The sequence below is a fragment of the Dipodomys ordii genome, unplaced genomic scaffold (genome assembly GCF_000151885.1).
Source record: "Dipodomys ordii isolate 6190 unplaced genomic scaffold, Dord_2.0 Scaffold1, whole genome shotgun sequence".
Taxonomy (NCBI): domain Eukaryota; kingdom Metazoa; phylum Chordata; class Mammalia; order Rodentia; family Heteromyidae; genus Dipodomys; species Dipodomys ordii.
The window spans coordinates 52,791,355-52,806,705 of NW_012267217.1; the positions used below are offsets into that span (position 1 = coordinate 52,791,355).

General features: G+C 44.5%; 1 protein-coding gene across 1 annotated transcript in view; it reads right to left on the bottom strand.

The window, feature by feature from the left end:
• Positions 1-14,398: 14,398 nt before the first annotated feature.
• Nhej1 (nonhomologous end-joining factor 1) overlaps positions 14,399-15,351 on the bottom strand; it is a 102,772-nt gene continuing 101,819 nt past the window's right edge. Inside the window, exon 8 of the mRNA XM_013031214.1 lies at positions 14,399-14,851. Within this exon, the coding sequence (XP_012886668.1) occupies positions 14,777-14,851 (75 nt within the window). The 3' untranslated portion in view covers positions 14,399-14,776. The remainder of the gene's footprint in view (positions 14,852-15,351) is intronic.

Consider the following 15,351-nt stretch of genomic DNA (forward strand, 5'->3'; position numbering starts at 1 on the left):
CTGCCCTCCGCGCCCCCTGCACGGCCTGCGTTTGTCCTCCCCGCCCGGACGCGCCCCACCCCGCCCTGGCCTCGCCTCTGGGCTCCTCGCAGCTCCGGGGAGCCCCGCCAGACGCAAACCTCGAGGACAGGCGCTGCCACCCACCCCCACGGAGACCGCAACCCACTGCGCGGCCGGACACGAGGGGCGGGGGGGAGGCGGCGGCAGTGGACGGAGCGCACGCACGGCCGCCTACAGTGTCCCCTGCGGGGAAGCAAACCCCAAGGCCAGACGCGCGCATAACCTGCTGCTCCACCCTGGCCCAGGCCACGCGCCCTTCCCTCAGCTTGGTTCTGAATCCAGCCGGTGAACACCTCTCGGCCTGTCGGGGATGAGACTGCGAGTGGACAGTGCCGCTTTTTTGCTTTCTGGAAGAGCCAGAGAGGGGTTTCCTAGGACGAAGGTGGACCCGGAGAGCCCAAGACGAGGAGAAGAGCAGCTAAAAATGGGGACATCTCTAGGATTCCCAGGAGCCCAGACTACCCATTGGGACTTGCCAAGAAATGGCTTAAGGACCCAAAGCCACACACGTACCAACCCTGTGAAATGATCACTCTCGTAGTTCTCCTTTAATAAATAAAAAAGGACAGAGACCATGTACAGGTCTCTAGAGAAGTGGACATAGACCAGGTATTTTAACAGGGCATTCAGCACAGTGGAATGAGTGGAGATGCATATTGTCAAAACAAGGAGGAGACAAGTGTGATAAAGGCAAAAGCCATCAGCACCACAACAGCAAACGATCTGGTTTTGTAGCAACATACCTACAAATTCAATAAAGACAGACATAAAAACCTAAGAAATAAGCAGCTTTAAAATTCTTGTTTTTCCAATATTAATACATCTTGTTGGTCCCTCTGTCCCTGACTTCCAGGAGCTATTAAGGATAATTATTCTGTGTTGTGCTTGTATTACTTAACCTAAACTCACAACAGCTAAATGGACTACTATTATCCCCAATACGAGTGGGATATTGAAGTTCAGAGAAATAGCTAATCTACTGGCGGAGGAACAGGGGTTCAAACCCACAGGGTTACCTGGCCCCAACCCTCACCTAAGCAAGGACTTCAACACCTTTCTGCGCACAGGTCTCATTCATCACAGTCTGGCTTGTGAGCAGATGTAGCTTTTCATAGACTTATTAACATTCTCAGGATCCATTTTGTGAACACATTTTCAGAATTGGAAGGGACTCAAAAGAGAGCTGAATCCAAACATGTGATATTACAGAAAAGGAAACTGAGGCCCACAGAAGGAAATTCAGGAGATGAATGCTATTTGAATTTTTATTTTATTTTATTTTTTTGCTACTTGAAATCTTTCCAAGAGCTTCAACTATTTTCCAGAGTTCAAAAATCATCCCTACACTATTCTTCATTTCTTCTGCTCCCTACTCCCTCCCTCAGATATCTGGGGGAAACTACTTAGCAGGTCAACACCTTTGAAAGCAAACTGTTCAATAGAATCCCACAAGAAAACTCTTAGTCTTCTGCAGTTGACAACACCAGTTTTTAATAATAAATTTTAAAGAACTTTGTCTTTAAATCCAATCATTCTTCCTCCCTCCCTCTGTAATACAAATGCAACTGTTTTCTTCTCTTTCTTTTTTTTTTTTTGTGGTCTAAAGGCTTAGGGCAAATGTCCTGCTTAGTATCTCATATACATGGTTTTAAAATTCATTTTGAATCTCCCTTTCTCCAAGTGAAAGTTCATTTCCTTAAGATTCTGTCTCCAAGGTTCTAATGTATATCCATCTATTAGCTTTGCCATTTGTTCTGCCATCTTTCCTCCCTTGAACATGATTCTTATCCTATCAAATACGTCTGTAAAGATACGATCAATGTTAAAAAAGAATTATAAGGTGTGGGTGCAGCTGGCATCAGATATATTTATGGAGCTTGGGCTTCGCTCTGCCAGGCTCACCACTTAGCAGTAATCAGGTGTGCATTGGAAGAGACCCATGATAAAGGTTTACAAGAACTAAATCTTTGCTCTTTGTTAGATGATTTATCTAATTAGTAGAATCTCCACAATCCTCTGTATCACTGTGCACTGTGTATGTATGTGCGTACACGCGCATGCCAAGGATTGAACCCAGGGCCTAAACACATACATTAAGCTCTAGCACTGAGCTACACCCCTGACCCCCATCCCTGGCAATTAGACTTCTAATTTTAACAAATCTACAACCCAAAGCTCTAGAGATAAAATAAGTTGCCTGCAGTGATTTTTAGACCACACCTAAAATTTGAACCCAGAGCTCCAAAACTATACTCATAGGACAACCAGGCTTCAAGATCTGAGCTACAAAAGTAGATCTGTGAAGGAGCTTTTAAAAAAAAAAATCATGATTTCTGTAGTAGCATCTCTCTCAGTCCAAGCCTGGGACATTTCTTGATTGCCTATGTTCTTTGATGTAGGGTGGCTTTTGAACCGGGGTCAGTCTCTTAGACTTATTAAACAAATCTAGATGCCCCCCCACCCCCGCCCGCCCAGATCACTGCCAAGCTCTGCCAGTAGTCACATTGGAGAACTAAGCAGTGCTTTGCTGCATGGAGGCTCCAATGGTCTGGAACAGCTCTTGACCTCATCTTTAGCAGTAAGTGGCAGTGACAGAGTGACAAGGTGCCCTTATTGCCTCAAACCTGAGACCTAGACCTATTGGCAAACTCATTCTTTCCTCACCCTTACCTGTCTTCTACTCAATAATAAGTTCTAATTTGAAAAGAAGAAAACTGTATTGCTGTGGATAGTATAATTAATTTTTGTCTATAAAAGACAAAGTTAGAAAAAATGAGTTGAAAAGGAGGAAAGTACAAGAGCACCTGCTTAATAGATTCTTATGTTTTATGTTAATATTTTCCTCTCTTCTTTTTTTAACTTCTTTTTGTGGCAATTGAACCCAGGGCCTCACACATTCTAAGAAGCACTCTATTACTGAGTTATATCCCTAGCCTCCTTTATGTTAGTATTTGTAGTCAATCTGAATTTAACAGTACAATACAAATATAGTGTACTTATAGAACATATGTTTATATGTATAATTATAAATGTGCAATATATATATTCCCCCACACATATGAACTACCTAGACTTAAACCTCTATACTCAGCTACTCTTCTTCTCCTAATTCTGCCTCTTGACCAGATCACTATAGCTTCAAGCCCAAAATTGAGCCACAATCAGGCAAATTTCAGGACTGCAGTTAGTCAACTATCCTCCAGTGATTCAAAGCACAACAATCCTGACCAGGTGGATAGAGCTCTAGACCTGGAGGTGGCAGATGCATATCTGAACTCTTTCTTGGCTACCTTCTACCTGTGTGATTACTCTGAATGTTGGTTTTTGTTTGTTTGTTTTTGCATCTATAAAATGAGAATAATGCACTGGGTGCCAGTGGTCCACACCTGTGATCTTAGCTACTCAGGAAGCAAAGATCAAGAGGATCACTGTTCATGGCCAGCTTGGGCAAAAGATTCCATTCCAACCAATAGCTGGGTACAATGGCCTGCACCTGTCATTTAACAGGAAGGATGGGAGTTCCTGATGGGTCCAGGTAAAACGGTTGAGAGACTATCTCAATAGAAAAAAAAAAAACTGTGTGTGGTGTTGGGTGCCTGTCATCACAACTACAGTAGAAAGCCCCAACAAAGAGATGAAGTGAGCAAGCCAGGTGCTGGTGGCTCATGTCTATCATCACGGCTACTAGAGAGGCTAAGATCCAGAGAATGACCATTGGGGGCTACCGCAGGCAGAAGAGTCAGTGAGGAGCCATCTCCAAAAGTCAGGCTGGAGGCAAGGCTCAAGTGGAGGGGCACAAGCTGAGCATGTATGAGACCCTGAGTGAAAACTCTGATACCAGCAAAAAAAACAAAAAAAGAAGAAAAGAAAAGAAAATAACCAGAGGAAAAATGGCTGGAGGCATAACCCAAGTAGTATAGCACCTGCCGGCAAGTACAAAGTCTGGAGTGCAAGCCCCAGTACCTTAACGAGAGGGGAGGGAAAGAGAGAGGGAATAATGCCCAATGCCAAGCACAGTGGTACACTCTTGCTATCCCAGCACTTGGGAAGCTGAGGCAGGAGGATGACAAGTTCCAGGTGAGCCTGAGATACATAGGAAGACCCTATCTGGTTTTTTTGTGGGGCTTGAACTCTGGGCCTGGGTGCTGTCCCTCAGCGGGACACCCTATCTTTGAAGAAAAAAAAAGAAAAGCATGTGAGAAAGAAGAAAACAAAAACCAAGGTAGAGTTGTTCAGAGGGTGGTCAAGTATAAGTGTGTAAAATTATCCTCTGCTGGGTTCACTCACTCTGGTTCCTATTGCCTGTGGGAGGGAAATACACCAGAGTCTCAGGGGTGCGTCCCCACACAACAGTGGTGATTAGGAGTCCCTGCAGGAGCATCAGCCTTGACACAGTACCATAACAGCCACAGGGGGAAAGCAAAGGCAAACAGCAAAGTAGAAGATATGGTTATTGTCCTCAAGGAATTTACTATTTAACTTTCCAGATAAATCATTACAATAAAAGGCAATTACAAAGTCACAAATGCCACTCATAAATGAGTCTACAAGAGTGTGTTATAAACTAGATAGGTTAATAGATAAGATGAATTTAACCCAGAGAGATATGGAATTAAGAAACAATTAGCCCAATGTTAGCAACTTTTTAGACAAAATCAGTAGGTATTCTACTACTTGAATCCTGAAATATTATTTTATGTGCCAGTACTGGGGCTTGAACTCAGGACCTGGGTGCTGTCCCTTAGCTTTTTCACTCAAAGTTGGTACTCTACCACTTAAGCCACATCTCTATTTCCAGCTTTTTGCTGGCTAATTGGAGATTAAAGTCTCACAGACTCCTACCTGGGCTGTCTTTGAACTGTGATTCTTAGATCTCAACCTCCTGAGTAGCTAGGATTACAAGCATGAACCACCAGAACTGGGCTTGAATCTTTTTTGTTGTTGTTGTTTGTGGGGCTTGAACTCAGGTCCTGGGTGCTGTCCCTGAGCCTCTCTGTGCTCAAGGCTAGCTCTTTACCACTTGAGCCACAATACCACCTTCGGTTATTAAGTGGTTAATTGGAGATAAGGGTCTCACGGGGACTTTTCTGCTTGTGCTGCCTTCGAATTGCAATTCTCAGGTCTCAGCTTCCTGAGTAGCTAGCATTACAGGTGTGAGCTACTGGCACCTGGCTTGACTCATTTTTATTTTAATTTTTGTCAGTCATGGACATGTGCATGCAAGGCAAGCACCCTACCGCTGAGCCTCCTTCCCAGCTCTTTAATTCATTTTTTGAAGGAGGGAAAGACTGCAAAGGAAGAGGATCCTCAGAAGTGGGTGTGGCCCAAGTAAAGATGACAACCCTAGCAATGATGAAGACCCAAGAGGGAGGACCTAATAAAGAGGGGACCTAGCCAGGTGCTGGTGGCTCACATCTGTAATCCTAGCTACTCAGGAGGCTGAGGTCTGAGGATCAAGGTTCAAAACCAGGCAGGAAAGTCCATGAGACTCTTATCTCCAATTAACCACCAGAAAAATGGACGTGGAGCTGTGGTTCAAAGTGGTAGAGTGTTAGCCTTGAACAAAAAGAGCTCAGGGCCAGGGCCCAGCCCCTGAATTCAAGCCCTTATGACTGACAAAAAAATAAGGGGTGGGGAGGAACCCAACACCATCTCATAAACCTTCACAAAAGTCTTACAAAGTTCACACCATTGTCTTAATTTTTACAAACGAGGAAAACAGTTGTGAGATGGTGCAAGGCTCAGAACTTGGGCACCAGGGAGGGGGAGCCGGAATCTAGGCCCGCCTGGCTCCACAATGGGTTCTTGGAGTGACTCCTAGGGCAAGCATGCTGGCTTGCTGACCTCCCTTCAAGTCAGTCATTCTCTCTGTGAAATCTAAAGAACTGTTTTTCCCTTTTAAAAGTTGTCACCTACTTGGGCTTTCAAGCTCTCACACTCTGACCAACTGGTTGGGATCACTCTGACTTCTACCGTTGATTTTTTTTTGGAGAGTAGTGCACTTCCACCAAATTTGGCCCATATGGAAGCATGCGTGTCTTTCAACTCTCACATCAGTCCAGAACACATTTAGAGATCCAATTAGAGCCACTCAAAACTAACAATGCTTTGAAAGCTAGCTATTGATTAGAAATGGGAATGTCAAGTTACCTTTGGTCAAACAATAAGCTCATTACAAGGCACTTCAGAGAGACTCTGGCATTACAGACCTTGCTTTGATGACTTTGAAAAGGTAAAGAAAGCCAACAGAACTTGTTACAAAGAGAGTGTTTGCCCCTCAAAGTCAGAGGGGAAAGACAGTGGGAAACTCTTACCTTATAGATGGACAGAAAGACATACATATAAATGTATTTCCATATATGGACCTTCTCATGAGCTTTAGTTCCACCCAGTGTTTCTATTTGGGAAGAAATTATTTGCTTAAGAGAAAATCTTGGAAAATACTATTTCAGTGAATGTTCAGTAAGGGGGGGGGTGCTACTATTCTTTTAATACTCAGTCAGCCAGCTTGTGGGGGGAGGGAAAGGTCAGCAGGCAGCTTGCCCAGTAAGTAGAGTGGTCATTGTAGAGCTCATTGAGAAGGGGCAGTTTCAGCAAAGACCTAGAAGAAGCGAAGGTTTCACTTGAGTGGACATCTAGGGAAAGAACATTCTAAGCAAATGGAACACTGTAGAGCAAGGCCTCTGCCATGCCTAGCACGTTAGAGACAGAGCAGAGATCATTGTGACTGAAGAAGACAAAGCTAAGGGAGGGCGAGGGGCGAGGGTGTGTGAGCTTGACTTTCTAATTTCTCACTAGAAGGGTAGTTTTCCATTTGTAGGAAGCTCAGAGTGGAAAATGATTTACTCTTTAAAGGGATTTCAGTACTGACACGTAAATCTGAGTAAGCACAACTTTGTTCGGTAGGAGTAGGCACAAAACAGTAAGTGTATGTAGAATTCTTTTTGAAATTTGATTTTATATTTATTATATTTTTAAGACTACTAGGATAATAAGGCTTCGTACATGCCATGTGCTCTTACCACTTGAGACATGTCCTTGGTCTTTTTAAAAAGTTTGTATTTTGTGTTTTAGATAGTCACCAACTTTCCCTGGGATGGTCTGGAACTCTCAATCCTCTGGCCTTCACCTCCTCAGTAGATAGGATTACAGGCATGTAATTTAAATAACAGAGAGGGAGTTGGAGGGAGGAAGGAAGGAAAGAAGGAAAAAAGGATGCAAGGAAGAAAGGAAAGAAAGAAAATAAAGGGGCTATCATCGTAGTCTCGCTTTCTATTTCATGCACTTTGAAAAAATTGGAGGAAAAATCTATCCTTTCAATAATAACTTTAACTTGTAGGTTTGTCAGAAGTGGTGAGTATGCCTTTGGGGCCGTAAAGCAAGTAGCACAATGCCCCTGTTGGTGGATGTTAGTAAACACTCAAGAAATACATGACTTAACACATGGTTAAGCACTCCTGTTTTGTTTGTTCATTGTTGTTGTTTATTCTCAACTTGCCAGAAAAACCTATTGCTTTGAATTCCTTTGTACTGGTCTGGAATTTTTTCCTGGTGGATTCTCCCATTTGTAATTCAAATCTATGAACAACATGAGGTCCAACCAACCATTTGTCTTTTTTTTTTGTTCCAGTCATGGGGCCTGAACTCTGGGCCTGGGCGCTGTCCCTCAGCTCTTCAGCTCAAGGCTAGTGCTCTACCACCTGAGCTACAGTGCCACTTCTGGCTTTTTTTCTTTTTGCTTATGTGGTGCTGAGGAATCGAACCCAGAGCCTCATGCATGCAAGGCAAGCACTCTACCACTGAGCCACCTTCCCAGCCCCCCATTTGTCTTCTTACATCCTGCCTTCCTGCTCAGAAATGTAAGCTATTCCTTATAGCTTGTGCACAGGGCTTTCTTCCCATTGACTTCTTCCATAATTGTCCACATTGTTTAAAAGTTGCCATGCATTCCATCATTTTTACATTGCTTTGGCACCAGCTTCTCTAGCTGTTTCAGTTAGCCATGAAGCTATTTTGCCCCCCCCCCTTTTTCTGCCAGTCCTGGGGCTTGAACTAAGGCCTGGGCACTCTATCACTTGAGCCACTTCTGGCCTTTTTTTTTCTGTTTATGTGGTACTGGGGAATTGAACCCAGGGCTTCATGAATGCTAAGCAAGCACTCTACCACTAAGCCACATTCCCAGCCCTATTTTGGAGATTCTGAACCAGAAGCATCTGTACACCTTAGATTCTCCCTTCTAGTCCATACTTGCTTCCCCAGTGCCCTTCTTGGTGGGAAGCTCAGCTACTTCCAAGCAGTCCCTGCTTCACATAGCTTTGAGAAATGACCCACACAAGCCATGCCAGTCTCTGGATCATCAGGTAGCACCTTTGGAAAGAAACATCTTCAAAGGTTTTCTGCTGTTACACCATCCAACTCTATATGAACAGATTAATAGTTTCATTTGGCACGGTTCTGCTATTTTCATTCTTCAAATCCTAAAAAAAAAAGTGCATTACACTTTGACCGTTCAATAGTCCACAGTGCTGGAACTGGGGCCTCACTGTACTTCACCTCATTGACTGGTGACACCTCCAAAAGCAGGGTGGCTGCAAAAAATTGTGTGCTCTGCGCATAGGCAAAATGTGACAATCAAGTACAAATCTAGACCTGGCCACTTCACAAGCTGGGAAGTCTGGCATTTGCAAGAGGAAATTGTCTTGCTCTTGTTGAATATGTCACCATGTTAAACTTCTCATTTAGCCCAATGCCAGATGCTATCTTTTTCCATTTTTGGATTGAAAGTCATACCATTTGATCTTCCAAAATGGTTCACTCTTTTTGTCCTGCTATTGATAATTATTTAAATTATCTTGCCTAATTCAGTTCATAGCTATTAAAGAGAGCAACACAATGGACACAACCATCACAAGAAAACCACTCAAATTGGTCATCAGTATCATCTTCATAGATCATCAGAATATTAGTATTAATTTTGCTGTTATAGTAGGTTACTAATAAAACAGAAAATCTTTAGTGACAGCACTACCTTAACCCCAATTAGTGACTTCTCATTCCTCCACCTAGAAGCCAAGACAACTGGTATTGCTTCGTGCCCTGGCAGCATCAGGTGGCAATAATAAATGAAACTAGTAGTCTTTCTTTTTTCCTATGGCTGAAATCTTTTTTGCTCCCCCCCCCCTTTGTTTTTTTTTAAATAAGGGATTTCTTTACCATCCCTGATTCCCAGCAGTACTGTTCTTAGCCTAAGCAAAGACCCACACTTACAGGGCTTCCATATCAGCTCTACCTCCTTTTACTACCCCCTGGCCATCTTTTAAGGACTGAAGGGGGAAGGAAAGGCAGGATGGAGTGCCAGTCAAAAGGAATGCCCTTCCCCTACTCCATTCTCCCCTCTCCTGTCACCGATTTCTGACTGGCTGTCGATCCTATCAGGGGTCCATAAAGCTGGGAGGACTCTGGCCCGAGAGAGGGGGGTAGGGGTTAGGCAAACAGGCCAGGGAGGCAGTTGGTTGAAATTTAACCACAATATTCTTGGTCTCTATTGTTTTGAGTGAGGCCCAATATTTCCACAGCAGGATTATAGGATCTGATTAACCATGTTAGACAACAATGCCGAGCTGGGATGGGCTTCCCCTTCCAGCTGCCAATATGAAAAAGTAAATACAACACCCAGATTTCAGAAGGGACTCCCAGCAGCCCCCAAGCCTGGCTCTCCGCTTCCAGCCCTGCCACTGTTTTGGGGCTCTGAAGTGAGAGGAGGAAGAGTGGCACTGCCTGCTCCTTTAACTCCTGGCCCTTGCCCAGCAGGACAAGTAAGTAATCCTGGCACAATCTTCCCAGGTGAGTCAATGCCTGTGTGCTCCCCACACCCTGGAGTTCTTTCAATGCCTCTTCCGGGTTCCCCTGGTAGGCTGGTCCAGATTCTCAGAAATCCTTGAGAATTGGGTGCCCAGGGGCCAATACTCATTCAAAGAGGTTCAAGGGTGTAGAAAGTATCACGAGATCTCTTGGGCTCCAGATAGCAAAACTGAGTGGGGATAGGACTTCCTAGCTCAGAAAAATAATGTTGCCTAATGGCATCTCACATGCCAAGGTAGAGAAGTGAGACTCCAGAAATGAGGGGCTGCATAAAGGACCTCCATAAAAACAGCATCAGCAAAGCTGTAGCTCAGTGGTAGAACACTAACCTAGCATGCACAGTGCCCTGAGTTTGATCCCCAGCAACACACACACACACACACACACACACACACACACACACACACAAGAGTTAAGTATTCTTTAAAGGGTTCTGGAATGAAAGATAAAGAGAGAGATTCCCTAGGCCCAGTCCAAGCTGCCAGGAGAACACAGAAGTGTCTGGAGTGATAAGGATTCCTGGACATGCTGAGTGTCCTGTAGTAGCATCCTGAGGGTCCAGGGGACCACAGCAATCTAGAACCCTCAGCCCTAGCCCACAGCTCCTTTTTCTGTGTCTCCCTCCATGTCTAGGGGCCTCGTATAATCCATTAGATTTTTTTCCAGCCCATACAGGTATAAGAGGTGGTAATAAGGACTAGCAGCTATGATTTCTTTGGGGAGTACTGAGATTTGAATTGAGGGCCATGTACTTGCTAGGCAAACATTCTATCTTTTGAGACATACTTTCAGCCCACAACCATGGTTCTTGAAGTCTGAATTTGGTGGCTTCCTTTAGAATGACACTCCTTTTGAAAAAGAGTGTCTTTCTGAGGAATATTATGATTCAAACTACTCAGGAGAAAGCCGAGGGGGTAAAAAATATCCTGATGGTTTGGAAACCTAGTTAACTAAAAATTGTACCCATTATATTATAATATCATCATTGTGACTTTTTTTTTCTAAGTTAGGGCTAAAAAAAGGACTCTCTTCTCATGGAGTATAATCTAATGAAAGGAGGAAAACAAATAAAAAAAAAAACCCACATAGGAAATGGGGCTGTTAACACAGATTGTATCAGTGACATGCTAGTGAGAGGTAAGTAGAATAAGTGCGCTCAGGCCAAGAGGAAGGATTGTTAAGATCATTTAGGTATCCCCTAGACTCTTTGGAACAAGTCTTCCCAGTTTTGATATCTAGTTTCCCTAGAAGAAAATGATAGACAAAATAAATGGGGAAAAGAAATTGTCCCTGATGATAACATTGGGAATGAGAGCAATTAAGAACCAGGACAGGCACAGCCCTCCACACCACCATTCTAGCGGCCATCTTTGCACAAAGTACACAAGGGCTCCCAAGAGAACTGGGCTGGAGAGGAGGTAAAGGGTTGGGACATGGGAGCCTTAGGTGAACAGGAGGGAAAGGAGTCCAAAGGTACCACAGGATAAAACCAGAGTCCAAAGAAAGGAGTCCAGAGGTACCACAGGATAAAAATCAGAAATGGGGGGCATCTCTTCTCCCTCAGTGCCCACAGTATGGGCCTTGCAGCAGACCTGGAAGGATTCGGGTGGAATAGGCTGGACTGTACCAGTCCAGAGCACAGCAGCACAGATCTTAGTCCTTGCTACCCTACATCCAAGGAACCAGAGACTAGATTCATCCTCCTTCCCAGTCTTTCCATCCCTCTCTCTCTTCTTCCCCTCTCCACCCATCTCTCTTCAGGAACTTTAGTATCCCTTGGAAACACTTCTGGATGTAGTGCCCAGCAGCAGCAGCACGAACGATTTTGGTGGGATTTTCCAGAATCCAACATGGGCTCTGCTTTTAAGGGCTGCGGGGAAACCCTGTGAAGCATGAGGTAAGGGGGTCCTTCCCACCTCACGCGCAGGGAGGAGGGTTTCTCTTCCAGCCAAAGAGCATGCCTGCCCCAGCTGACTGAGGGACCGGCCAGCCAGGCCAAGTAGGCCTTGCAACCTAGGTGGCGCTATTTCTCTACTTTTTAGGTCGAGCTGCTGCAGGAACTTCCTCGAGGTCCCAGTCCTGCTCCTGGTTTGCTGGCTTGCTCGTGTAAACCACCTTATATTATTTTTTTTTCTAAAAATACTCCAAAGCAATTGAAAGAGTCCCTTCTCCCACCAGCCAGCCCTGGCCCCAGCCCCGGCCCCGGGGAGCGGGCGGGTAGGCGGGGAGGTGGGCCACCGCTTTATTAAACACAGGGAAAACTAATATTTACGGAATAAAATTTATGGAGCAGCCACGAGAATTCGACCCTTTTATGTGCATGCAGAGTGGGGGTTGGGCTAGGCTAGGGGCCTCAGGGAGGGGCCCAAGTCAGGGGGGCAGGGCTGGATACAGCCTGGCTAGGCCAATTTGTCAAAGCAGGGATTTCCCTGGAGTTGCCCTGAGATGAATGATTTTCAAACACCACCCCTTCTCAAGGGTAAGGGCTTTAGGGCAGGGATGCCTGAGTCTGGGCCTCTGGCAGCAATGTTCCCCTAAAGAGGCAGCTAAGCAATACCTCTATAGAGGGAGCAACTTTCAGGAACACAGGGGGCAGTGGATGGGAAGGTTAAGAGGCACACTCTTACTTAACCTTTTGAAGAAGTCCTACAATACTATGAGAGTATGAATGGGAGACTATGCTCTTAGGATTGTCCTTAGAATTTTAGGAAATTCACAGGCTCTTGGACTTCCTGGCATAAAAGATGCCTACTTAAGACTGCTATTTAGGCAGAGGGATCACCCAAGGGAAGAACCCCTATTTTCATCAACCACTTTCTCTACGCTCTTATGCTGCATATACCCTGAGATTTTGCTAACTAAATGATTCCAAAAACTAAAAGACCAAGTGTACCACCTGATAATGTATTTGATTACAGTTTCCAATTTGCTTTGAAAAAGGTAGTTCCCAGGGCACAACCCAGGTGCTGTGGTGTGTAGGTAAAGAAAAGTGATCAGTAGCAGGGAATGAGGCCTGGTAGAAGGGAAAAGCAAAGATGTCAGCCTTGAGGTCCTCAGGGGTCTCATGCCTTGAAGAGCCCACAGGGAGGAGAATATGTACTGGAAGAAGACAGGGTTGTAGGATAAAGGTGGATACTGCAGAAGACTCACAGCCCTCCTAAAAAGGGTTTTCAGTAATGTATATAATAATGTTGTTAAGAACTCAGCTGTCAAGAGTCTTTAACTCCCCATTTCCTGCCTGGGGAGCAGGAAATGTCTCTCTTCTATTTCTCCTTACTTTAACCCTGTTATAGTAAAATAAATCTTGGCTAAAACTTTGAAAAGGAAAAAAAACCCAACAACTCAGCTGTCTGATGTCAAATTCTGGCTGTCACCTTAGCTGAGGGACCTTTTCTAAGTCTCTTAATCACTTCCTGGTAAGTTAATGGTATCTTCCTTGTAGTCACTGAAGATTCAGGTGCCTACTAGACAGGCTATGTCTATGTTAACTGCTCAATAAATGTGAGACAGTAATAACAGTTAACCAGTAATAGCTGGTGTTCTTATTATGATTTGTGTTTTATTATCACTAGGATGGTCCTCTCCCCCATGGCTGGATATCAGTAAAGAAACAATGGTCCCAGTGCGAGAGAATACATAGATACATTAGGAAACCATCAAAATAAGCAGGCCAGAAAAGACCGCTGCATCTGCTCCTGACTCCCATCTCCACCTAAGGGTTCTTAGTACACTGGAGTTCACTTTCATTCCGATCTCTCCAAGGTCTCACTATAGAGAAAGACCTGGCCGAGAAGGTCAAGGGACTGTATCTGCTTTGCCCAAGAGTGACTGTCTCAGATTTGCCTTTATTACGCAACCTTTACACTTCTTTCTGCCAGGTACTATTTGTTCTGTTGTCCCAGAGAACCCCAGGGGTCATTTCCTATTCCCTGTCATTCTAGTTCCACTTAGAACATTACTTGAACTGGAGTAGATAATGAGAAAGTGAAATTCCTACTTGTCACATCCATGGGATCTCCCATCCATCCTAGGGCTAGAAGCTGTGTAATATCAATCTGACCCCGGGGTTTAATCTTTTATCTATGCCTTGGAAGCAGACAGGAAAATACAATCCAAGTTTAGCAAAGGAGAGCAGCAGTCTATCTGTCTTGTGTAAACACCATGGAGAGAATTCTCAAGATCAAGATTTTTGAATGTGACAGTTCAGACCACAGTAGAGATGCTTAGGAAGAATCTGAGGGCTCAGACTTTGCCCAGAGACAACAATAAGGCCTAGGGAGGTGAGGTGGCCTGTAAGTTCTAGAGACAAGTAACCTCAAAAGCAAGGGAGTAGGGGCTGGAGGGTATCTCAGTGATGAGAGCACTTGCCCGGCATGCATGATGCCAACACCAAAAATAAACACATAAAAATAAAATAATAAAACAAAGCATCTCTAGCACCCAAAATAACTAAAGCAGAGGAGTGTGAGTGCTTTTATTCTGTGCTGAAGGGAGAAGTGGGTCCCTGAGGAACATCTGGGTCTGGCTAAGGACTCCTGAGAAAGGTAGACGAGGCTTCCTTATTAGCGTGTTGTATCTTCTGGTGGACTTGCTCTATATACCTAAAGTTCAAGGTAAGTTCCTGGGTCTGGATTGCCTCCACTGAAAATAGAGAAGGGTATAAGACTGGCTTCCATTCAAACAGGGAAGGCCAATGCCTAGTAGGCTGGAGTCAAGCTTCCCATTCAGATGGGCCTGTCAACATGAACCATGCTCAACAAACTCTGTTTGAGAGATACTCTGCCATTCCAACTCCTTTCCCGGTGATGCTGGGAAGCTGTTCTGGTTCATCCTCAACATCTGAGAACATGACAGGTTAACTGAAGAGCCCCCTTGGCTTCTTCCTTTTGAGTTTTGACAGCTGAGGTTTCTGTACAGAGTCTGAAGCACTCTAGAAAAAAGGAACACAAATTAATAAAAGCTAAGAAAGAACCATTTTTCCTTCCAGGGCTCCTAGTTAGGATGAGACCTTCTTGAAATATCTGACATAATTGTTTTGAAGTCTGTATCAGGCAGTAAGCAGCTAAGACTCTAAGTAAGAGTTACATACCCACCTTCTCCACCAAGCACATTTCAAGGACTAGAAGCAAGATAAGGTGAAAACAAGGAATCCAGGTTCATCACTCAGAAGGAGCCAAAAGAGAAACCAGTATTCTCCACAGTTTGGAAGCTGCTCACGACCCTCAATATTACCCAGCGAGGGGCCAAGTATGCTGGTACATACTTGTAATGCCAGCTACTTGGGAAATGGAAAGGGGAGGACGAGGTCCTATGTCAGCCCCAAGCAAAAAATATGATACTCTATCTGAAAAATACACTAAAAGCAAAAAGACTGAGTAGGGCATAAGTATTAGGTTTGCCTAGCAAGTGTGAGGACCTGAGTTCTACCTT